This window comes from Pleurodeles waltl, chromosome 12 (assembly GCF_031143425.1).
Source record: "Pleurodeles waltl isolate 20211129_DDA chromosome 12, aPleWal1.hap1.20221129, whole genome shotgun sequence".
Classification (NCBI taxonomy): domain Eukaryota; kingdom Metazoa; phylum Chordata; class Amphibia; order Caudata; family Salamandridae; genus Pleurodeles; species Pleurodeles waltl.
Genome location: NC_090451.1, coordinates 45,186,191 through 45,211,348, shown reverse-complemented (window position 1 = coordinate 45,211,348; position 25,158 = coordinate 45,186,191). Strand labels below are relative to the sequence as shown.

At 46.3% G+C, this 25,158-nt stretch overlaps 1 protein-coding gene across 3 annotated transcripts in view; it reads right to left on the bottom strand.

The window, feature by feature from the left end:
* NWD1 (NACHT and WD repeat domain containing 1) overlaps window positions 1-25,158 on the bottom strand; it is a 78,491-nt gene that overhangs the window by 39,654 nt on the left and 13,679 nt on the right. For all 3 annotated transcript variants that reach the window (XM_069217120.1, XM_069217119.1, XM_069217121.1), the window contains 11 exons: window positions 22,711-23,065; window positions 19,503-20,781; window positions 19,067-19,270; window positions 17,261-17,420; window positions 15,578-15,695; window positions 14,110-14,274; window positions 12,154-12,351; window positions 11,378-11,500; window positions 9,084-9,283; window positions 7,483-7,755; window positions 4,625-4,715 (listed from right to left, as the gene is read on the bottom strand). In XM_069217120.1, the coding sequence (XP_069073221.1) occupies window positions 4,625-4,715; window positions 7,483-7,755; window positions 9,084-9,283; window positions 11,378-11,500; window positions 12,154-12,351; window positions 14,110-14,274; window positions 15,578-15,695; window positions 17,261-17,420; window positions 19,067-19,270; window positions 19,503-20,781; window positions 22,711-23,065 (3,166 nt within the window). The remainder of the gene's footprint in view (window positions 1-4,624; window positions 4,716-7,482; window positions 7,756-9,083; window positions 9,284-11,377; window positions 11,501-12,153; window positions 12,352-14,109; window positions 14,275-15,577; window positions 15,696-17,260; window positions 17,421-19,066; window positions 19,271-19,502; window positions 20,782-22,710; window positions 23,066-25,158) is intronic.

The following is a 25,158-nucleotide window of genomic DNA, read 5'->3' as shown; positions in this document are numbered from 1 at the left end:
TGCAATACCATTTGCGACCGCATATGCGGTCGCAAATGGTGTCTCAGTTACCATCCACTTGAAGTGGATGGTAACCCACTCGCAAATTGGAAGGGGTCCCCATGGGACCCCTTCCCCTTTGTGAATGGACCACAAATTATTTTTTCAGGGCAGGTAGTGGTCCAAAGGACCACTACCTGCCCTGAAAAAATACCGAAACTAAAAGGTTTCGGATTTTTTTTTAAGTGCAGCTCGTTTTCCTTTAAGGAAAACGGGCTACACTTAAAAAAAAAAAAACGGCTTTATTTAAAAGCAGTCACGAACATGGAGGTCTGCTGACTACAGCAGGCCTCCATGTTTGCGAGTGCCCATAGTCACTATGGGGCCGCAATTTGCGACCCACCCCATTAATATTAATGAGGTGGGTCTTTGCGACCCCATAGCGACTCGCAGTCGGTGTCTGAGACACCGTTCTGCATACCAATTTGCGAGTTGCAAATTGCGAGTCGGAAGGACTCGCAATTTGCAACTCGCAAATTGGATTTTTGCTACATCTGGCCCTTAGTGCTAAACACAGCACCCCCAACCCCCGAGATCAGCACCCGGTGCGGCCACATTGGTCGCACCGCCCTAAAGCCAGCCCTGAGTACAAGACTCCCCTCGGAGGAGCAAGACATGTGGTGCCCGATTCACAAAGGGACTTATGACTCGTAAAGTTACGACTGAGGAGTCTCCGCACCAGTGGCATAACGAAACTGGAGAGGGCTCACATGCAAAGAACATGGAGGGGGCCCCCCTCTGGTCTCACTCAGGCCAGGCGCAGTGCTGAAGGGGGCCCCTAGAGCTTGACCCCCCCAACACCACAGGGGCTGTGGGGGCCTTTGTTACACTACTGCTTCACACTCATGATGGAATCTCCACACTGGGCACTGCAGTGAGGAGATTCTGCAGTCAGCCATGGCAAGTTTCCCAGGTCCGTACATGATGTGCTGCTCCCGTCCAACTTATTTCTTTGAAGTCATGATTTATGGTGTAATGGACAAGACTACAATTCGCAGAATTCAAAGAAAAAACTTAGACTGGAGTAGCACATCACACATGAACCAGGGAAACTAGCCAGAGATGCGTATTTGGTGTCAGTTCTTGCAAAAGAGTCAGCAAGTGTTTCGCCCGGGAGGGTTGACTAATGAGCTTTCTCAATGCTTTGTCGATCAAGGCACGGCCTTAACATAGTAATGATGCATGATCAGGACTGAAAGTACATGTAGACGTCAGTATGAAAGGGAAAGTTGCTTTGCAGTATTGAGCACATCACTGTTGTACGCAGTACATCTTACTGTGGTGCGACTGATGGAATTCTTGAGTCAACAGGGTTGTTGGAACTAGGCTGGAGCTTATACAACAGAAGAGACTTCCCTGACTGGAAACAATACTCAAGATGTGGCCTCCAGAGTTGGATGCAACACGGCAAGTGGGGGCTGGGGGCACAGAACCAAAACACAGCTTACAGAATGACAAAACAAGACTCAGTGCTTCAGATAGGGTCTACAGAACTTGACACAGCACTCAAAATGTGCACTACAGAGCAAGACTCTATTCAGATATGGTCTCCAGGACTGGAGATTGTGCTCCAAGTGTGCCCGCAGAGCTAGGCTCATTGCCCTGAGACAGTCTCCAGAACTGGTCTCTAAAGCAGGCTCCTTTCTGGAGGGGAACACTCAGGACCACAGCGTGAAGGCACCCAACTGAAAGGCCACGCTAATGACAACACAGAGCTAGACAACTCTTCACCATAACATAGACAGGTGTTACCCATCATGTTGGGTCAGGAAAGGTCTGTATAGCTCTTTATGGTGATGAGTATGGCCTCTCAGCGCCAGGCCAGATGAGGTTTGCATACACGAACACTATACTCCTGGTGGAACCTCGACGCCGAGATTTACCGCTCCAGAGGAGGCATCAGGGGTGAGCTGTACAGCGGGGGTGCGGCTGTCTTACACTGCTTTTTACGCCTCCTCAGTGGCACCCAACACTCCATGCTGCCCTGTGCTCTTGTTTAAGGCCGGTGATTTGTTAAAGCCAGATAAGATGTGAGGATGGCCCACCGGCACCACCAGGGCGTGGAGGAAGGCCCCCTGCTTCACTTCAAATACTCCGCCTAAGCTGAGAAGTAAAATAACACTGGAAGTAGGGTTTTAGGGCCATATGTACGAACACATTTTCCCATTGACATAGAATGGGAAAAACCCTTTGCTACATCTGGCCCCTAGTCCATAAAACTGAGAAGAGAATATTGACTCACCAGGATATCGTAGCCTCTTTATCAAGAACCAAAATATCGAGGAGGTAAGTGCATATAGGCAACAGGGGCGTAGCGTGGTCAGTAAGACTTGGAGGAAGGCAGCTTCAGGTTTCATGACAATCAAGCTAGCATATATTAAAATACATTATACCACAGCCATGAGAGGGGCTTAGGAGGCAGTGGAATGGGAAAGGAATGCGGACTGTGAGGGGTACTAAGTGAGAGAAACACTATTTTGTAAAACAAATCAACATTTTTAAGACTTTCAAAACAGAGATGTGAGAGTGTGTGCGTTTTTGTCAGTGTGTGAATGCAAATATACCAGGTGAAATCCGACAGACACCTCACCATACCCGACTGAAAGCATCTGCCACAACTATGCATCAGGAAATGCATTTATTAGGGGGGTGTAACACCCCGAAGACCCCGTTGAAGCTACGCCCCTGATAGGCAAGTATGGATTTATTCTTCCTCCCTCCCATCTACCTAATCTACGACTCTGTGTTCCATGATGATATATGTATATATATATATATATATATATATATATATATATATATATATATATATATATATATAATGTGCATGTATGGGGAGTATATTGAACCTATACTGAGAGCGTGCATCAGAGTGTCAGGGCCTCAAGTCCTATCTGTCCATCATCGTCTACCAAGACATGAGCTCACAGTGTGCATGAGGGTCTACCTGGGCCGCAAGCAGATGGCACGCCTAAAGTTTTTTAGGTGCACAAGCGGAATTGTTTGTAATATGTATATTACAGTGTAACAAGGCATGAACTGACGGCTACCACGGTTGCAAATCCAGGTCATACATCAGGGCGTTCCTTGATGCACTCAGATGTGCAAAGAACAAGAGATGGTGACAGAAAGATGCCTCTTGGCTCCTCGCCTCTGACTATCTTCCTATAGGGCACAGGAGTTAAAGACTCAGGCCCTCATTACGACTTTGGCGGTCTTGAAAAAAACCCGCGGGAGCCACAATAAGGCCAATGCTGGCGGTATTGGTGGCACCCTATTTTGACATTTCCGCTGGGTCAGCAGACGGAAACAGCGTTTCCGTCAGCTGTCCCAGCGGAAAAGTCACATCAACATTGCCGCCGGCTCATAATAGAGCCGGCGGCAATGTTGATGTGCAGGCAGTGAAATGCGCGATGGGGCTGTGCCTGGGTGCCCCTGCACTGCCCATGCCAAATGCATGGGCAGTGCAGGGGCCCCCAGGGGCACCCCGAGTCCCCCTTACCACCAGCCTTTCCATGGCCGTGTTTACCACCATGGACAGGCTGGGTGTTGGGGACTCATAATCCCCAGTGCAGCGCTGCCCTGGGGATTATGACCGCCTGGCGGAAGCCTGCCGATATAGTGGAGGGGCCGGCGGTATGGCCGTGGCTAATGCCCCACGGTCATAATACAGTAGCGGAACACCGCCAGCCTGTTGGCGGTGTGACTGCCAGTGTTCCCCCGGCTGCCAAGGTCGTAATGACCCCCTCAGTCTCCAGCTTCACCCACGATGTTTGCCAGTTCTCAGTGTCAGAGTCACAAATAAATTGTGGATTTCTTCCACTGGCCCTCCTATGAAGGGACCACACCTAGCGGTGCTTCCCACGCTGGTTCAATATATTTTTATATACAAACCTCCTATCCTGTGTTTTTTTGTGACAGCTGATTGGAAGTTTATCGTGCTTTAACATGATATGTTATAATGCGCCCTATCTTCTGTGTACTCTCCCATAGCTCAATGATGATGTGCGTTTATAAAGCGCAATGATTGCTCCCAAGAGGGTGTCCTGGCGCTACATTGGAAGGAAGGCCTTTCGAAAAGAGCCACATCTCAAGGTCTTTGCAGACTTTTTCATGCTAGACTTCAGACCACAGAGACCTCACACGAGCAGTCCAAAGTTTTGGGGTGAGGTAAGAGGAAGCTTAATGCGTGGATTACCCTACACAAAAATATCTCTAGACCCCAATATTCTCACTGTTAAACTTATTTTCGATGCTTTGAACGAACTTAGGGTGGCACAAGTATTATACAAATAACCAAAAAAATAACTACTTATATTTTTATATTTCCTAATATCAGAGTTTTGCATTTTCCAAGCACTGTAAGTAACAGGTGTCAATAATACCCAATATAGTGGAACTCAATCTACACACCTCAGAATGATGAAACATTGATTCAGCCCTCCCAAACTTTGAATTCGTTGCCCCGCCTGTCACACAGATGGCAGCCGCTAGACTTGAACCTGCTGAGTGCTCTCGTCTGCTTCCTAACATGAAGTGCACGAGCTGTAACGGCACGCGCGGAGAGGTGCGTGCAGTATCCTACCTGCAAGGAACAGCTCCTCCTTCTCGGACACCGTCACCAGTGTGATGGGGCTGGCCAGGTGTTCTACAGCTGTGCTGCCGTCAGAGGACACCTGCAGGAAAGAACACGTGTTAACCAATCACATGCTTGGCCTGGGGCATCTTCATTCACCAGAGAGGTGGACTTGCACACAGTGAAGACTGAATATCACACAACTGACTCTGCATCAGCCCTCCTGGGCTTTCGTGGACCCCACCCGCCTAAGTGATGTCCAAATTCACTTATCGGGCAGTCAGAAAAATATAGGTTTGGAGAACTGGGTAAGAAATGGTAGAGAGGCAGAACTGGAGTGCATGTGGTTTAGTTTACAGTCAGTATAAGACTTAGCTAGGAGACCCAGAGGGTCAGAGGTCGCCTGGGGTGTCCTCTGAACAGGCCCCGGAGCCACGGGGAAGGATGCACTAATGCCTTTGTACAGCACACATTTCGCTGTATATAATACTCTGCAAGTACATGCACATACTAATGCAGCAGGGACATCTTGTGGTCATTAGGAGAATGGCAGGGGGTCTGGGAGTGGCTTGTAAAGTAGTTTTCATTGTGGCCAATGGGAGTCACTGTGCTGCATAACTCTAGGGGCCTGATTCCCAGAAGAGATAACTTTTTTGATGTAATTTACACTTTTGAGTAAGTTTACAACTTCTCGGTATGCGCAACTGCACTTTTGTAGTAACTTCCATGTTTGTAGTAACTTCCACTTTTGTAGTAAGTTACACATTTATAGGAACTTACACATTTGTAGTAAGTACAGCCCTACACATGGCAAACGCTGGTACTGCAGCACCGTCCATAGAAAATAATGAAGGTAGGGACTTAAAATAAAACCCCGTACAAATAATGTTAAATTAAAATATTTAAAAAATATAAATAAATATAACGTAATGTTTGCAAATATGTGTAAAAAGTACACTTCTATTTTGTAATAATAAAATGTGCAATTACCTATTTTTCATTTACAACATAATGAAACATCAAATAAAAAAAATGACATAAATTAAAATTTATTCCATACATCACTTTTAATAATCATGAATGCACATTAAACACAGAACATAATGTACAGCATAAATGGTCCTTCGTACTGCAGAACTCAGGGCTAGTTGTACAATGTCGCTTTGTGATCTCAAACCCTTCGACTCCCAAAATCAAAGTATTTTTAACTGCAAATAATGTTTAGCCAAGTACAAAATCCCTTTTGTAAGTTAGGAAAAAATTTCTGACTCACAAAACCGGTTATACAAATCTTTCCTAATCACCATTTGAGGGAATATGAAAGAGGCTTCCCCTCCTAATTGCAATCTGTAGTGTTTATTATTAATGGTTTGTGACCACAATTGCAGTTGCAAACCATACAAAAGTTACCGCACCTCAAAGGGGGGCGGAGACTATTTCACAAAGGGGAACGCAGTCCCCGTGGCTCAGCTTCCATCTTGGAATTGTCGGGCGACCTCGAGGAGTGGCAGACAGAAGGAGAGGAACACTGCCTAGGTCTTCTCAAACAAGAATATATTTTTAAAGCTGCATCTGTTTCCTTAAGGAATATGGGCTGCTTTAGAAAAATGTGTCCTTGTGGGAATACACATGCATGAGGGGAGGGGTGTGGTATCTTACAGACCACAAGCCCTGATTTGGTAGCCACTTGTGAAGGGTCACAAATAGCGACCTGCATGACTAATATTCATTAGGAAGTCATTCTGGCATCTCTCTGTGATTGAGAATTCTGCAGTGCGACCTATTAGTACATAGATTGCATCTCAAATTGGCAAGCAGATCACAAAAAAAGTTGGTGCACAATATGCTCCCACGGGATCCACACTGCCTGTTCATTAGACTGATTGAAAGAACTTGACATGAACATAACAGAGCCTAACATCTCACGACAAGACACAACACAACATGACACGATATAAGAAACGTAAGGGATGTATGCAAAATAAAGAAAGCTTAAATAAAATGGGCTCTTATTGTATTTCTCACAAGCCACACAAAACTAGAAGCCAAAAGCATGGCAGGTGTCAGCCCTCTGGTCAACAGTTTATGTGTCCCAACAACAGTCTCTGGCCCTCATTCCAAGTTTGGCGGGCGGCGGTTGCTGCCCGCCAAGCGGGAACCGCCAATTGGCCGCTCCGCGGTCAAAAGACCGGGGGGGCATTCTGACTTTCCTGCTGGGCCGGCGGGCGCCCACCAAGGGAGCGCCCGCCGGCCCAGCGGGAAAGGGCCTGCAACACAGAAGCCGGCTCCGAATGGAGCCGGCGGTGTTGCAGGTGTGCGATGGGTGCAGTTGCACCCGTCGCGCTTTTCACTGTCTGCCAAGCAGACAGTGAAAAGCATACTGGGGCCCTGTTAGGGGGCCCCTGCACTGCCCATGCCAGTGGCATGGGCAGTGCAGGGGCCCCCAGGGGCCCCAGGACACCCGTTCCCGCCATCCTGTTTCTGGCGGTGAAAACCGCCAGAAACAGGCTGCCGGGAAAGGGATCGGAATCCCCATGGCGGCGCTGCTTGCAGCGCCGCCATGGAGGATTAGCTCAGCTGGGGCTAATCCGGCGTGAAACCGCCAGACCCGGTTTTCCGACCGCGGCTTTACAGCCGCGGTCGGAATGGGCAGGGAAGCACCGCCAGCCTGTTGGCGGTGCTTCCATCATTTTAGCCCTGGCGGTCGCGGACCGCCAGGGTTAGAATGACCCCCTATGTGTCCCAACAAACGTCCATGTGTCCCAACAGCAGTCCATGTGTCCCAACAACAGTCTAGTCCCAACAACAGTCTATGTGTCCCAACAACAGTCGTATTATCATAGTAGCTGACACAGAATCGTCCTTACCATCGAAAGGCAGCCATCGGTAAACCCAATAACCATCTTGCCATGTTTCTGGATCATAGCACTGCAAGAGGGAACGCGGCCGCACAGCTCTGCTAGCTGGTGGGTGCCCTGTGGCTCACCGGTGCAACTGTCCCACAAGCTCAGGGTACCTCCTTCAGTCACCGACATGACAAGTTGGCGTGGGGCAAACACCGCTGCACACATAAGAAGATCTGGTGCACCACTGGACACTTGGAAAAGGTTTTCTGCAGTTTCAAGGTGCCAAACATTGATCTAACAAAGGAAGCAAAAGATTGTTTCTTTGAGGAGCTCTTTGGATACAAGGTTAGGAATGAAAGTTCACCATCTGCACCAAGCTAAGTTCCACACTGCATAATATCACATTGGTAACCACATGCGTCATTGCAGATATGCTTTTGAGAAGTCCAGAAAGTCTTCTCTAAGGCCCTCAAAATGTTAACATAATTGGAGATTTTTATTTTTGGATTACAGACCACCAGTTAGTATGTTACATTATTCAATAATTATTTTCCCGCGTGAAAAAAACATTTCTGTGACGCAATAGTGTCTTTTATGTGTTCTGGTGACATTTAGAGACACTTAGGGCCTTATTATCTGCCAGGGTCACAGTCGGACCGCCGCCAAAGTGGCGGTCTGACTGCAACATTAAAACTGTGGCGTTACCGCCATGGGCGCACGGGCAGCACCGCCACGTTTCCGGCGGCCACTATCCTGGCGGTGCTGGCGGTCTCAATCCGCCTGGAGAGCTCTGCAAGCAGCGCTGCCCTGGGGATTACGACCCCTGCCTCCGCCAGCGTTTACATGACAGTTTCACCACCATGTAAATGCAGGCAGAGACGCGGTGCCAGGGGCCCCATGCGGGCCACCACACTGCCCATGCACTTAGCATGGGCAGTGGGGGGGCCACCCTGGACAGCCCCATCGCGCACATCACTGTCTGCTTTGGTGGCCACCAAGGTTACAGCTGTGAAAGGTAGGAAAAGAGTGGCGGAAACTACAATGGAAAAAAATGACAGGGTGAATTTTGAGCTTTGTATCCTGGCCACTTAGAGCCCAGAAAACATATTGGCTGAAACTTCAACCTTAAATTCCACTCACATTTTTTCTGTGTTCCTCTCGGGTGCCTTATTGCTGCCCTCTATTGTGACATTTCCATTTGACCTATTTGCAGACAGTGATTTGCGCGAGGGTCCTGCTGCACCCGACGAACAACAGCATTGCCACCGGCCGTATTAAGAGCCGGTGTCAATGTTGATGTGCGTTTCCCGCTGGGCCAGCAGGTGGAAACTATGTTTCCACCCACTGACCCAGCTGGAAACTCTTAATAGTGCCGGTGTGAAGGAAACTGCACTGGCGGTCTCCTGAACGTGGGAGATTGGCAGGCGGCCTTTTCCGCTCGCCAAACTCATATTGAAGGCCTCAGTTTGTGTTCCTCTTGTTTCTTATTATGGTCACCGGACGTATGCAAACAACATCCTCCATTTGGAACTGTAGGACCATAATACAAGGTTACCCATCATGCATCCCCTGCATCTAATAGGATGTACCTGGCAATAGCCAATTGTGTCACATTCTCCTACCTGTGACCTGGAAGCAGAAAACATCACATTGCTCTTTTCATCTACATGGAGCAGCCACGAGGTCTGGTCATCGCTGTGGTCCTCCTGGATGGAGCGCCACTCCTTCCCTGTAACCAGGTTCCAGAGACGTAAGGTGTTGTCCAAAGAGCTGGAGACAGCGCGGGTGCCTCGACCAAAGACGCGCACACTCCGCACCTCGGCTGCACGAAAACAAAACAAGCACATGGAGTCATCCTCATCCCTACATGCCATTGCCATGGGAAGGAGATTCACTTTCGTTGCTTATGTCTTATCCAAACTAATATGTCTCCCATTAATTGGGGAAGGCTAACTTAGCTAGCTTCAGGGCTCCCATGAGGCAAAGTAAAGCAGCAGTCTTAGGGTGTCACCACTGGGAGACACAAAATGTATTTTTTATCAGTATATCAGGAGGTAATTCAGAGGCAACTTGATATGTGAACATCAAGCGCTACCAACACCATGTCTGTTTTCTATTCAGCTGCTGCGTCTCTTTCTTCTTTTTCCTAAGATGTTGCTGCTTTTCTCCCTTCCTAAGATTTTTTATGTTTCCTTCTCTCTCTTGTTCATTATAGATCTTTCATAGGCCCTTGTTCAGATTCTGAGACCTTTTAGCAGTAGATTGAATCTCTGATCTTGATGTTAATGTTTACCAGAGGTAATGTGAACCTGCAGCTCTCCCTCCCTGCCCAGTATGCTTAGGATATTATAGGTTATATTTTAAAAAAGCACCAGTGCAGAAATATCCTGATTATTAATGAAGGGTAATTTATTTAATCTATGTTTTTTTAACAATTAGTGCAATTATCCATTCACAGCGAGAGCACAGAGCATCTCTTCATCTCCGAAAGTTAGCGTGCATCTGTGGTGTGCACTAATTGGCAGAAAATGCAGAGTTTACTCAAGCAAAATGGGACAGTTAGTGTAGAGCCCTTCAGCTGACACGGCGTAAATGGGGGTGCTTCCACAGAGGGCCAGTCTAAGGGTTGTCAGTGCCCTAGGAACAATGCTACTTTATCTCTGGGAATACAGGTAGAAACAATCATTGGCAAAACCATTATATCTGAAATGCATTTTGGATCTAGAGTAAAACAATAAAAAAGCCTGCTGAACAATTATTGTGCCTGTCTCTTATTATTGTGTCTGTAGACATCTATTAAATAAAGAATTTAGGGCCATATGTACGAAAGCTTTTTCCCATAGACACAGAATGGGTAAAATCCTTTGGTACATCTGGCCCCTAATGTGAGAAGAATCGGCATACTATTGAGACGTAAAATAGTCTCTCATGCATTGCAATGTAAGTACTCCATATGAAGTGGAATGCCTCACCAAACAATCTACAGAATGAAATGAGAGGAGAATACACCTCTGGGCAGACTCAAAGTCCACTCAATGTATATTTTAAAGCTCCAGGAAGAAATCCTGATTTAAACTGATACAGTTCAAATGTGTAAGTGGATTTATGTCATCACACAAACTACACGCTCCAAGAAAACGGGCATGAAAGCAACGCGCCCTGATGCAGGAGTCGGATGTAGTGACCAATCTATGGCAAATTGTCCCAGTTGCTAACCATTGCATGGGGATACCTTGGGATGAGTGCTCCACACACAGGAGGGAGAAAGATGGTGGTCACCAAGTGTTAAGGTAGAGCTGTGAAAGGTGGGAAAAAATGTGGCGGAAACTACAATGGAAAACAAGCATTTGCAATGCAACGGGCCTCGCATTACGTTGAGTTCGAGTTATTAGCGTTGTAAACTCCTAACTGGACTTTTCTTGCCACATTAAATGAAAAAAAAAAAACAAGCGTGATCGTGCTGTGTAAAACACAGCGCGATCGTGCTGCGAAATAAAGAGAAAAAGTAGTCCAGAAACCACATGGAAAACATGGAGCCTCGTATTTTTCCAGTAGTTTACCGGTGCTCTCGAGGAGGGCTAAACACCGGAAAAGGCATGACAAAAGCATGCCTTTGACGAATGAAAACAAGCGTATTTTAAAAGGCAAGGCCACGAACCAATGAAAGTGACTGACGTAACATGGGCGTGGTTAAAATCCCCGTAAAGAGAGATTAGAAAAGGGACGGAGCTCTTTGCGCTCGCCCCTCAAAACGACTGGGTGATTTTTGGGCTTTGTATCGTGGCCACTCAGAGTCCAGAAAACATATTTTTTCTGCGTTCCTCTCGGGTGCCTTATTGATGCCTTTAATGCGACATTTCCATTTGGCCTATTTCAAGCCCACCTTTTTGTTTCTGTACAAATCAGGAAGGCTCACCTGAGTGCCCGCTCAGCGTGTGGATAACTTCGACATCCTTCACATTCCAGACAATAATCGAGCCGTCCTGGGATCCAACTAGTAGTAAACGATGCTGTGCGCAGAGCTCCATCACTGTGATACCTGTGGCGAGAAGCGCATGCGAAAGAGAGCGGTAAAAAGGTGGGGTCGGTAGAGGTAACTGCAAGGCACATCTACAAGCCAGGCCAAAGCAGGCTTCAATATTCTTTACATATGATTTACAGCATTAGTGTCCAGGAAGGTCCCAGAGTTCTAGGTCAGATGTTTAGGATATCCGCACAGGATAAATATATTTACAATTAATGGAAATGAAACTCATCTAATTAATTAGTTATCCTGAAAATCCAGAATGGCCCTTATGTACATAATTTAAAGTAACAAATTTAAGTGATGAGTGTGTTAAAGTTTGTGTGTGTTACTTGCATCGTTCTTCGTGAAGACCTGGAACGCAGGCACTGTGGTTGTAGGTTGTCTAGTCAGTGCTAAGAAACTTGAAGACTTCTCATACTGCACAAACCTGTGTCACAAGTGTTTCTTACCTTTAGGGTGCCTTCTGTATGGGAAAATGAAACTGTACATTTGCCCTGTCCTATATTCTATTTTTCTGTATCTCATCCCATCTAATTCAATGACAATTTAGGGATGCCTTTCTCCAAAATTCATTCATACAATCCCAAAATTCTGTTTAAACTATCTTTCAAAAGATGCCAGTCCTAAAGGGATCCCTTCCACACTGTACAAGGACCAAGCTGTACCTTTAGAAAATCCAGTTAACGTGGTCTGTAGGGGACCTCCTGGTGGCTGGAAGAACCCACACGTGGGTATGAACGTGGGGTGTGGGTACCCCTTGAACCAGTCGACGCACTGGCGGCACAGCTCACCGATAAGTGAAGGGTATGAAGTCGCAAAGAAGTGGAGTCGTGCTAGCACCTCGGTGTAAATAATACTGGATTCTAAATATGAAGAAAAACAAGTTAAACTCATCAGATTTGTTCTTTTTGGTGATTGCCTTGCTACTAAAACCATAGCTGGAAATCTTTGATCTTAAGACCCTGCAAAGTCTGTCTGTTCCATGACATCAAAGGATGTGACATCACATAGCCTTTCATCCCAGTGACTTCTAGGTATCAACATTTGTAGAACATTCATGACTATCACACAAAGCTACATCAATAGCTTTTGACCCAGTGACATTTAGAATCTGTGTAATCTTCAAGACTATGCCATCATAGGAAGTAACATCACACCAGGGGCGGCTCCTTCATTAGGGCGGAGGAGCATCGCCCCCCACCAGCTGCAAACCTTTTCCCAAAAAACAATAATAAACTGTGTTTATTATCGTTTTTTGGGAAAAGGGGTGGGGCCTCGGGGGTGACGAGCAGTGAGAGGAAGTGCTCAGCACTCTCCCTCAGAGCGCATGTGTGTTTGGCCGGCCGTCACTGGCCGGCCACGCACACATGCGCAGTGGGCTCTCTCCAGACCAGCAACACAGTTGGCAGACTGGAGAGAGCCTGCACAGGCTCCCAGTCCCCCTGGGAGCACCCTGGCTGGTCGCTCTCAGCCAATCCTGACGCTGCTGTAAGCAGCGTCAGGACTGGCGCAGGGCAGGCTGGGAGCCCGTGCCTGCAGAAGAGCAGATGAAGCGGCGGAGATAAGTGATTTTTTTTTAATGTTTAATTTAATTCCCCCTCCCGCACGCCGCTCCTTTTGCAGGCCGTGAGCCGCGACTGCATCACACTTCCTTAGACTCTGATGAGATCCAGGTGGTAACATTTGTATGGCCTTCCCAGGGAGCAGCATTATACATCCTATGACCCAAATGACAGGAAGGAAGTGCACAAGGTTAGACCTTCTCAGGAAGTGACATCGCATGATGTTATCATTTACAGGAATGACTTTCAATGGTTTTATAACAGGAAGAGGCGTCACCAGAATTGACATTGCACAAAATGGTATTTCAGGAAGTGGTTATGAACATTAGCACCATAATTGTCAAATTAATAAATTCTATGAAAAAACAACAAATAACTCTGAAATGAATTAAACGTTATCAGTAAATACAATGCACAACACTTATCTATGAAATTACCATTCTGGGATTACCGCCTTCACCTCAAAATCTTGTAAATCAGTACTATTGCCACATGTTTGAAACTTATAAAAATACATTATCTGATTCTTCCTGAAAGAGATTAAACGAGTACTTATCTGAAATGTAAAGACAACTTGAAACATGCTGAAAGTGTGATGACACATAAAAAGCACCCAAAATGAGTGCCTTTAGCCAAAAACTAACTTAAATGAGAATCGAAACCCCATATCATGTCTAATTCCATTGGAGTTTTGTTATCCACCCACTGAGCTGTGACTTCAGTCCCAAAAATGAGAGAATTCAGAAGCTGTTCTGGACAGTAGGTCTGTAGAGCAGACTCTTAGACCAGTGGTTCCCAACCTGTGGTCCGGGGGCCCCTGAGGGTCCGCAAAGCCACCTCAGAGGGTCCGTGACTGCTGAGAAAATTAAATAATATTAACAGATTAGGTCCCCAGCTTTCAGTAATGACTCAGTGGAGGGTCCACGGATTCCTATAATGATTCAGTGGGGGTCCCGGGGTGCCAGTACTGATGAAGCGGAGGTCCACAAAAGTCAAAAGATTGAGAACCACTGTCTAAGACCATGCCAGGAGACACCCATGCCAACAGTGCACCCTTACCCACTTGGCCTTCCACAAAGTCTATGGTGGGTTTGAAGAGGAGCAGCGTGTCCCTCACGAGGCGCACCTCTGCACAGTCGACGCAGTCGGTGCACATGACAAAATCTTCAATGACGCTCTTTATCCCACACGAGAGAACCTTGCAGTTGATCCAGTCCATGTTCCCTAATGAGAAAGAGGCTTTAAATATTAAGAACATCAGAAAAGACAGTGGAGTCTCCACTTTTTGTACTATGTGTGGTTTCCGCTGCCACCTCCCACTCATTTGACATGAAACCAGTCATTTTGCACCAGTCATAGTAAAAATGTCCAGATGCTTGTATAGATGGTGACTACAGGTGGACATGCCATATTACTAATGCTTCATTTCTCCACTAGAAGTGAATCGTATGAGGGAGTTAACATAAAAAGTCAAGCTGCATTGTTAAGGGCATATCTTCAGAAAGGTTGTACTAGTGAATGTCAGCCCCCAGAGTATCAACCTACAGGAATGTCAGCCCCAGAGTATCAACCTACAGGAATATCAGCCTACAGGAATGTCAGCCCCCAGAGTATCAGCCTACAGGAATGTCACCCCCCAGAGTATCAGCCTACAGGAATGTGAGCCCCCAGAGTATCAGCCTACAGGAATGTCAGCCCCCAGAGTATCAGCCTACAAGAATGTCAGCCCCCAGAGTACCAGCCTACAGGAATGCCAGTCCCCAGAGTATCAGCCTACAGGAATGTCAGCCCCCAGAGTACCAGCCTACAGGAATGTCAGCCCCCAGAATATCAGCCTACAGGAATGTTAGCCCCCAGAATATCAGCCTACAGGAATGTCAGCCCCCAGAGTATCAGCCTACAGGAATATCAGCCCCCAGAATATCAGCCTACAGGAATGTCAGCCCCCAGAATACCAACCTACAGGAATGTAAGCCCCCAAAATACCAGCCTACAGGAATGTAAGCCCCCAAAATACCAGCCTACAGGAATGTCAGCCCCCAGAGTATCAGCCTATAGGAATGTCAGCCCCCAGAATACGAGCCTACAGGAATGTCAGCCCCCAGAGTATCAGCCTACAGGAATACCGTGAACAGACTACCAAGGGATAAAATATCAAAAGGTTGGTGCATGTAGGGAAGTATAGATTTACTATGCCTAACTCCACATTTACATGCCTAGAAGTTGTATGTATATCACCAAGACATATGTATGTGGAGTTAGGTATAAACAATCTATGCTTACTTACTGTTGATATTTCACTGTGTATATTGTCCTCAATATTCTGTTCCACCTTTAAGCTTCTCTTTTCTGCCTTCGATATTCAGCGTGCATAGCCTTGCAAAATACAATTTTTTTGACTCAGTCAAAACTAATCAGACAGTTTTTGGATAGTGCAGATTTCTGTAACATTTGTAACTTAGTGGCCACCTGTTTGCATCAGAAGCAAATTTGTAACAACTTTATTTTGAAAGAAGGAAGGATCCACCTAGGACTTCGTCCTTCAGCTCCTCCACACGTCCGGCGTTGAGTAAGTGATGTGGCATTTCATTCAGCTTCCGCAAGTTTGGCACATCGTCCGCAAACCACAGCGGCTGTGGGGGCACCTGCGCAGGTGAGAAGTGTATGAGGGTTTGAGACAAAGTATTAGCACTCATGGGCAGCCACTTGGCCACCAAAGAGTCTTTCCACACTCCACCTTTACTCTTTTACAAAATATCGGACAAAGCAACGCCAGACCAATTTATATGGGAACTTACAGATTCCCTTATAGGCCCAGACCATTTCTGGATGTACAGATGAGGCAAGACCTCCTTATGGGTTAGACAGAGCTGGAGAAGGGAGCACTTCTGCAAATCCAGCTTCAGCTGGGCCAATCGAAGGAGAGTTGTCTGCCAAGCAGGCAGACATTATTCACCCAAAAAGGTTTCCTCCTACATGGTAGGATCAACTTCCTGTGGTCACTCTGGGGGTTATTACAACTTTGGAGGAGGTGTTAATCCGTCCCAAAAGTGACGGTAAAGTGACGGATATACCACCAGCCGTATTACGAATCCGTATTACGAAAGACTGCTGCCGGCATTCAAACCTTCCCGCTGGGCCGGAGGGCGCTAACCATGTTAGCGCCCGCCGGCCCAGCGGGAAGGAGGCCTGCAACACAGAAGCCGGCTCCGAATGGAGCCGGCGGTGTTGCGGCCGTGCGACGGGTGCAGTTGCACCCGTCGCGCTTTTCACTGTCTGCTAGGCAGACAGTGAAAAGCCGGCCGGGGCCCTGTTCGGGGGCCCCTGCACTGCCCATGCCAGTGGCATGGGCAGTGCAGGGGCCCCCAGGGGCCCCAAGACACCCGTTACCGCCAGCCTCTTCCTGGCGGTGACAACCGCCAGAAACAGGCTGGCGGTAAGGGGGTCAGAATCCCCATGGCGGATTCGCCCAGCCGGGGCAAAAACGGCGGGAAACCGCCGGCCCCGGTTTTCTGACCGCGGATTTACCGCCACGGTCAGAATGGGCTATGAAGCACCGCCAGCCTGTTGGCGGTGCTTCCGTCACCCGTGACCCTGGCGGTCTATGACCACCAGGGTCGGAATGACCCCCTATATCCTATGGAACTAGTAATACGGCTGGTGGTATATCCGTCACTTTACCGTCACTTTTGGGACGGATTAACACCTCCTCCAAAGTTGTAATAACCCCCTCTGTCTTATGCCTGAAGGTATTCCTCTGCAAGAGGGAGCTCAGGGCACTTTAGGCACAGCTGAATAGTTCTGATGGTGCTTACCACACAACAAAAATCATTGGTGGCCTTCGGCAGACTGGTAGTCCAGTTGAAGGAGACCCTGCAGTTCCTCCACCTCTCATTGAAGCAGGGGAACCACACTTTATAGCAGACCCCACTTTCTGTTAAACTCTAAATGACCCTCTAAGGGGGTTATTACAACTTTGGAGGAGGTGTTAATCCGTCCCAAAAGTGACGGTAAAGTGATGGATATACCACCAGCCATATTACGAGTTCCATAGGATATAATGGACTCGTAATACGGCTGGTGGTATATCCTTCACTTTACCGTCACTTTTGGGACGGATTAACACCACCTCCAAAGTTGTAATAACCCCCTAAGTGTCTTACTTGACAGTAGTAAAGTCTAGACATGACGTCACAAGGTAAGCACTTACCTTTCTATCTGCGTTCAGGGACATCTTTAGGAAAGGAAGCGTGATAGGCTTCTTGACAGCATGGCTCCAGTTCCCTTTGAAGAAATCCGCCAGTGTGGCATGGCGCTCGCTTTTCTCCCGCGCACCCAGGTAGCCTTCCTGCACCACCTCGATGAACTGCCTGGAGAAGACAGAGAAGTAAAGTCAGGGCAGGACTCTAGGATGCTTACGCCATCATAAACACCTGTGTACAGGGAACCTCTCTCTGGAGACGGCTATCCCAAGTTAATGGTGGTTGGATAATAAAAGTAATGAGGCACTGAAGCATGTTAGCAGGCCTCAGGTGTGCAACGCGTTTACAAGCGTGAAGGCCTAGTCAGTGCACGCGCGGTCAAAGGACTGCGACGATTACACCAACCTGGAGCCTCAGGAGTATTGTCAAGCAGACTGCTTTGGTTTATTTACTGTAATATAATATAATATACTACTACTATTACTTACAATAATAATAATAATAGCAATAATAAATATTGTTATTGATGTGGTTAAATGTTTATAAAGCGCCTTGATACCAAAAGGCTTCATGGCACTGTATGCTATTATGAACTCACATACTTTGCTTAGAACCACTCTATTGCCAACATTCAACTGATCCTTTAACCCTGGTTTTTATCCCCCAGTTTTTCAGCTCATGTTTTAAAAAAAATATATATATATATATACTTTGTATTTTTTCTTTATTCCCATATATTTTAACAGTGGAGGTAGGAAAGAAAATAAATGTATATATCAAATATTTTTGCAATTTTAGGGATAAAAAAAATAAAATGGAAAGTTGATTTTGGGCAAACAAGGCATGCAAGTCGGTGTATTTTGCAAGAAATTTGGAGAAATGCGGCATACTTCGAAATCTGGTGGCATTGCTCAGATATGCGTCAGTGTAAGAAACCGTGGAACCACAATTAGAGATTATATAAATATCTTTTGTTTCAATCTTCTCAATAACTTTAAGTCAGATTCAAAACTGTCTTCAACATAATAACATTGACCATTTATGTAGCACCATCAATGTGCAGAATTGGGACTTAAATCATTATCCAACTCAATAGTATTAATTTAATTGACTTTGAAAACGAAACAGCTGCCCAGTCCACTAGGATTAAAAACCTGAGACCTACAAGTCATAATCAGTTTTCTGTAACTGGAGTAGAACCCAGTGACCTACCTCATGAAGCAAAGAGTTTAATTTGAATTTATATGTTTGTTTAAGAAATTTTACAAGCCGCAGTCCATATCAGATAACTTTATCGCATGAGCATTTAGAGAATTATTCATTGTGATGCCAGAGGAACCAATTAGACCATTGAACATGCATGAACACTCTACATATTACATTTGTTGTATTGTAAGTGGATTTATACAGCCCTTGCTACCCCATATGAGGCTTTGACGCCCTTTCGGCAAGTGGCGCGGTTCTCTGTAACCCAAGGTTTGTGGTTGGGCCAGTGGCTATTGGAATTGGTTTTGTGCTATCAAGGAAAAGATCCTGTGCATTTACTTCAGTTTTTCTGCCAGATCAAATTAGTAGGAGTTAGATGTGAACATTAGCGGAAGGCCTGCGAGCTCTTACAGATGGTTGGTGGGGTGAATAGACATGTTTGGGAATCTACGACAAAGTGCAGCAAAATCAGCTGAAATGCATAACATGCACATTCTGTGGTTTTTATAGAAGTTGGTCTCTTCAACTAAAGTGGCACTGTTGGCTGGAGGTGTTGCAGGAGGCATGGAGCCCCCTGGGTGTCCTGCAGAGGCTGGCTTGTCCTTTACCTGTGATAGAGACCCATAACCGTATAGCCATCCGCCTGCCTTTCCACAACGTACTCCCCGAGGTCGAAGCGGAGCCTGGTCCACAGCAGAGGCGGCAGGCGGATGACATCTTTGCTGGGAGGGGCCCAGTACTGGTAAATATCAGAGATGACTTCATTATCAAGGGACAAGACATCCTTCAGCTCAGTTTCAGAGAGCCCATTCCTGAAGGGGACAAACAATTCCATGTCAGTACACTGCATACCCTGCACGGACTATGCAACAATCTCCACCCAGGTCTAGAGAAGACAGACATGAACATCACACCAATGCAAAATCGCTGAATTATCTATTTGAAGCTGAACTTCCAGCCTCCTCTACATTTAATTAATTATAATTTGCTGTTCTGACCTGATGCACTTGAAATTGTGGGAATGAAAAAAACAGGTGCATTTACCTGGATGACACAATGTAGCCCAGGGCATGAGACACCAACAGCTTGCCATGTAGTTTCTCTAGACGCCCGTACAGTTGCCGCACAGCTGCGCGGGTGCTGTTGGCGATGTCCTGCTCAGACGGCACTGTGTAAGATGCCCATCGCTTGGCCTCTTCAAAAGCCAGCTTCAGCAGCAGCGGCTCCCCACACTCTTGGAAACTGCGCAGGAGAAGTTCATGCTGAGCCTGGGTTAACCTCCGATGGGCTGCGGCCAGCAGCATCTCCATCATCTCACCGCCCTGCTCCGGAGATAGCGGGTCCACCTGGATATATGACTCTGGGCTGGAGATAGCCTCTCTCAGAGTCTGCAGGATATCTGACTCCTGTGGCAGAGTGGAAACTATAATGTGCACCCTGGGGGGGCACTCCTTGGGGAGCCAGTGTAGTCTGTGAGCCCCATCAGATGGTGAAAGCTGGTCCAGAGAGTCAAAGATAACAACCAGCGACTCTTTGTCCCTACGGGAGACGTCCATAAGCAGGCGTTGGAAGAAGCGGACTGTATCATTGTAGCTGTTGGTGGCTTGGGTGGACGGTGGTGGTAGATCAACAGCTAAGCACACCTGGAAACAGATGTTAACCAGCACACTGTGGATCTGGGAGCTCAACGGGGAGGTTCCCAACAGCCTCAGGACTACCACTGCCTGGTCACCCAAGGCATTCCCCACGCACTCTGACACCTTGCACACCAGCGCTGTCTTCCCGGTCCCTGATGGTCCGTGGATGACAAGTGGGACATGGTGGCACCTATCCTGCTCCTGGACAGCCTGGGAGATGCGCAGCAGTAGATCCTGTCTGCCACAGAACACCCGCAGTTTTTTTTGGGATAGGGCAGCGTGGTGGATCACCTCCTGCAGCAGCCAGGCATGTGCATCCCCTGCATCCTGCTGCCTGTCCAAGCTCTGCAGGATCTGATGGTTTAGCACCACCAGGAACTGATCGCACAGCTCCTTCAGGTACTGCCTGTGTGCCTTGTGCTTGGGATCCACAATCTCTTTGCTCCAGTGCAGTCTGTGGATCTTGACTTGGCCTGAGTAGTCCTTTGCAATCCTTGACTTAAGGCAGCAAAGCAGATTCTGTGCATCGGCATCTAAGCTGCCGTCTTCCTTCAGGTCCAGAAACATGGAGCTCCGCTCATCAGTGAGGTGTTGGTCAATATCCTGAAGATCGCGCAGGAAGATTACGCCAGAGGGCTCGCTGGTGTCTGATGTCAGCAGTCCGAATTCAATTTCCCATTCTGTCACTGAGAAGAAGATGCAAGCGGTTGTGAGGAATTACATGGTAACCAGGTCAGAGACAAAGTAGCACCCATAAGAATATTTTGGGGAAAGGTGGATTGTGGTGGGTTGGGGGTGTTCTTGGAAACAATAGAAGATTACATTGAATTGGGCTTTAACAGACTATCGTGACACTTTACACTAGCCCAAATCGACCTGCTGAGAAGATCTAACATTTAAAGTTAACCTCAAGCCCATTTTTCATGCTCTCTCAAACTTTGCATGCTATCTTGGTTGTGCTGTAGATAGTTGGACCAGTGGCCAAGAAGTTAGGTGCTGGGAAGGATTTATGAAATAGACATCATCACTTTGGTTGCTTTTCAAGACTGGGATCCTCCGAACTGCACCCACCCTCATGGGACAACCTGCAAAAAAAGAGGCTGACCTATTATCTGATAGGAAGGGGCTTTCTAATGACGCTGCCCAAGGGTTGAAAGGTGGAAGTTGGAAAGCCAAACTCAATTTTAGCAAGCTACTGGCAAAGGTATGCAAAGCCTTTTTAATTTTAAGAGTTTGAAACAAGGGCCAGCAGTACTTTGTGACATAGCCCTCCAATCAGAGAGTAGCTTCAGCACAGAAAGAGAAAGACAGAGAGAGAGAGGGAGAGAGAGAGAGAGAGAGAGACAGAGAGAGAGAGAGAGAGAGAGAGAGAGAGAGAGAGAGCTCTTGCCATTCTGAGCCCTCCAATCGGAGTAGCACATTGACAGAATGAGAGAGGCTCCTGCTCTTTCCGTCTCAGTACTCCTGTTGTTATACGGCCCCTACTATGATAATAGGACTGTGTATTTAGGATGGCAGAACTTCTGAATGTGGGCGACTAAGGGCTTGATATAGAACCCGGCGGACGTGATAGAATATAATGGGATTTAGATTTCGGTGGTCGGGATATCTGTCACCGTTGTGACGAAGTAACCCGTCCGCTGAGTTCTAAATCAGACCCTTCGTCTGTCCACGCCAGCAGAAACTGTCAGTCCAATTACTGACTAGCTAACAGTGCCTCGCTTGAAACCCTGAACCTACCAGGTTGGACGTGATTACGGCAACCTAAACAGGACACTTTGACTCTTAAGGGAAGTCGTGGAAACAGATCTCACCCTTCTATTATATTACTCATGCATGCCCAGGAGAAAACATGAAAGATCTATGGACTGAGTTTTCAATATATGTATTGAAACAAAACTAATCTTGCATACAGTGAATGAGCTGCAATAATTAGGCAGATGAAACAAAGCAAACTAACCACCATGATGAACATGGTAAAGATAATGAATAATCCAACCATGGTAAATGTGTTCTAGAAGTTCAAGAGATTCCTATCTAACCCTAAGACTAGGCTGAGAGCATAGCGGGAGTACCCTTCTGCCTGGCCCGATCTACAGGATTAGCCCCAGCCCATACCTGAAGGCTGCTGGTCTGCAGTGTCGGTGGCAATCCTACCGGATCCTGCACTAACTGAGGAAGGTGACAGCCCCTGTTGTTTTACTGTTTTAAAATTGTTACCCATCCAATCAGAGATTACCATCAAGAGAGACAGAAAGGTTCCCATTCTTCTGTCCCAGTAAAGCAAATGTCAAGCATCAAAATGGGATGTTGTGGCCACACTGTTCTTTCAAAAATAAGTACAAATCAGCTGCTTCTTAAAAACTCCCCATTTTAAAGTGATGATTGATTCAGCCAACATCATACAATTAGGTTAAGTAAGCTGTAATTAGATCTCAGGCCTCCCTGTTCTTGGTCAGCAACTTTGTGATTAGACCAACATTAAAGCAAAGCAACGATTGGTCTGCGTTACTTAAGGGGAAAGGACTTCGGAACTGTCTGCCGACCCCTATTCGGTAATCTGATCACTGGAACTCGTTGGTATTTTCTGCTCGTACACTGGTCAGGCTCCTCACCTGATTTGTAATACTTGTGCTTCTGAGTCTTGCTGAACATCCCTTCTTGTTCCGCCAGCTGGGCAGCGTGGCGCAAGATGGCCGTCAGCTGCCTCTCTGTGCTCCTCCAGGACGTCACCTCACACTGCTGCTGCTCGCGGTGGGCTGGGTCCTTGTCATCATAGTGCCTGAGGTGGGTAGTGATGGGTTGTAGGAGATACACTGGAGGGACAGCATTTTCATCTTTCCAGAACCAACGATCTAGGAGCTCGATGGCGCTGTCGTCGCCCAGTACTCTTGCACGTAGAACGTTGTACTCCTTCTCCTCGATAACACGAGGAACAGGGCGGTAGCCGTAGCGGTTCCCAATCAGAGCCTGATGAAAGTGGAAAAGATGTAAGTTGCAAGCCCCTAGTACTGAGGGTTAGCCTGTTTGAAAGTGCTTCCAATTTATAAATATTTTAGAGGGACTGGGAAACAAATCCATTTGCTTAGATTTACCTTACTTGGTCATGTGCTGAAGACAGGATTAAGATTTTGGTATTTTGATTCCACAACCAAACATTTACCTACAGGACAAATTGCCTTCCCTACAGATTTCACAGAAGATCACCATTTAAATAAGATTATATGTGAAAATAAACATACTACAAAAAGAAAAACATGAAAAATAAAGACTAAAAATGCAGAATGAAAAGAATAAACATCATACTAAATATCATCTTGTAATGTATTGGTTAGTTAAAAAAATAATATTCATGCAAAAGACTACAGGGTTGTGCTAAAGCATTGTTCTAACTGCAGTCGTAATATATTTGTAGATGCACTTTTTAGGGTGGATTTGTTACATGAAATTATGTGTGTACCTCTGTACATTTTTATTTTATTTTAGTATTTATTTGCAGGCTTAATTTTAGCTCTTATGTTTTTTAAGTCTTCATGTTGTACTTTTTGGAGTTTTTATCTCTCAAATTTTATTTTTGGATTCTACACATTAAGACAGAAGTCCGGGAAATGCCTCAGCTCATAACTTCTAAGGAGTTTTATGCACCTCTTTTAAATGTGCCTAGGGCTATGTCCGGATATACTAACAGCCTCCCCTCCAGTTTGGTAAATCAGAGGGTAAAACCCTATTTCAAATGTACTAAACTCACTTAGTTGTTTGGAAAAGGTTTTCTGAATCGCTGAATGGGTTTAGAAATGTTTTCAGAATTGCTGTTTGGAAGAGGCATGTTTTGGGCGTATCTCATAGTGATTTTGACCCTGATGTATCAATGTTTTATGAACATATTCTAGTCGCAAAACATTGAAAAGTTACAGACTCCCAACTTGGAATGGTACCTGATTCCCAAAGGGGAAGGGTTTCCCTTTGGATCCCTTTCCCTTTGTTAATCTTGAAAAATGTTTCAGAGAGAGAGCAGGCAGAGGTCCACAGGGCCATTGCCAGCTCTCAGCAGAACTTTTTACAAAAATAAAACTTTACATTATAAACAGTCCTGTTTCCTTTATGGAAAACCAGCTACATAAACATAATTTTTTTTTTTTATTGAGACTCACTCAGGTACATGGTGGTCTGCTGACCCTTGAAGACTACCATCCCTGTGAACGTGCCCAATGACACGGTCGCTAATTAAAACCTAATTCCAATATGTCTAATAAATATTAGTTAGGCAGGACTTTCTGCAACCACCTGTGATTCAGTAGTTTATGAACTGACGTATTATTACACAGGTGGGTTCACAATTTTTTTTATATATTCGCAAAAACTTTGCTGCAGAATTTTCGACCACTTTTTGCAAATTGAATAATAACTGGTACATGAGACCCTATGCGCCTGATTTATACTTTTTTAGCACTGCATTTGTGTCATTTTTTTACGCAAAAGTGGCACAAAGTCACAAAATTCAATTCTTTTTTGTAAGTTTGCGCCGCTTTTGCGTCAAATAATGACGCAAATGTGGCGCTAAAAATGTATAAATCTGGCCCTAAGTTTCCTCTTCCTAGGCTGAACCTTACCATCTTTCATGACACTCCCGTCGGTGATGCAAACCTCAGAACTATTTGGAAAGCCAATTTTAGACACCTCAAAGCACTGGGGTGCAGCATGAGATTGTGTAATGAACAAATGCTGATAACAATCAGACGTAATGCGTGCTGCTTCTATTACAAACAAAGCCTCTGTCCTTTGGGACAGAAGTGATTACTCCACCGCTGGGAGCAGGGGAGCTCAGTAGCACACTTCCAAGCACAACAGAGTCACGCGGACATAAACACAATAAGCATGGTAAGAAAAGCAAACAGTAAATATCTGGATTCTAATGTGAAGTTCGTCCGTACACTAGAGAAATGTACAAATCACAAAACCAGAAGACCGAGGCTTTGATTACGAGTCTGGCGGTCCTAGAGCCGCCGGACTCGCGGTGGCAGTCGGACTGCCGCCAAAGCAGCGGTCCGACTGCCACATTACGG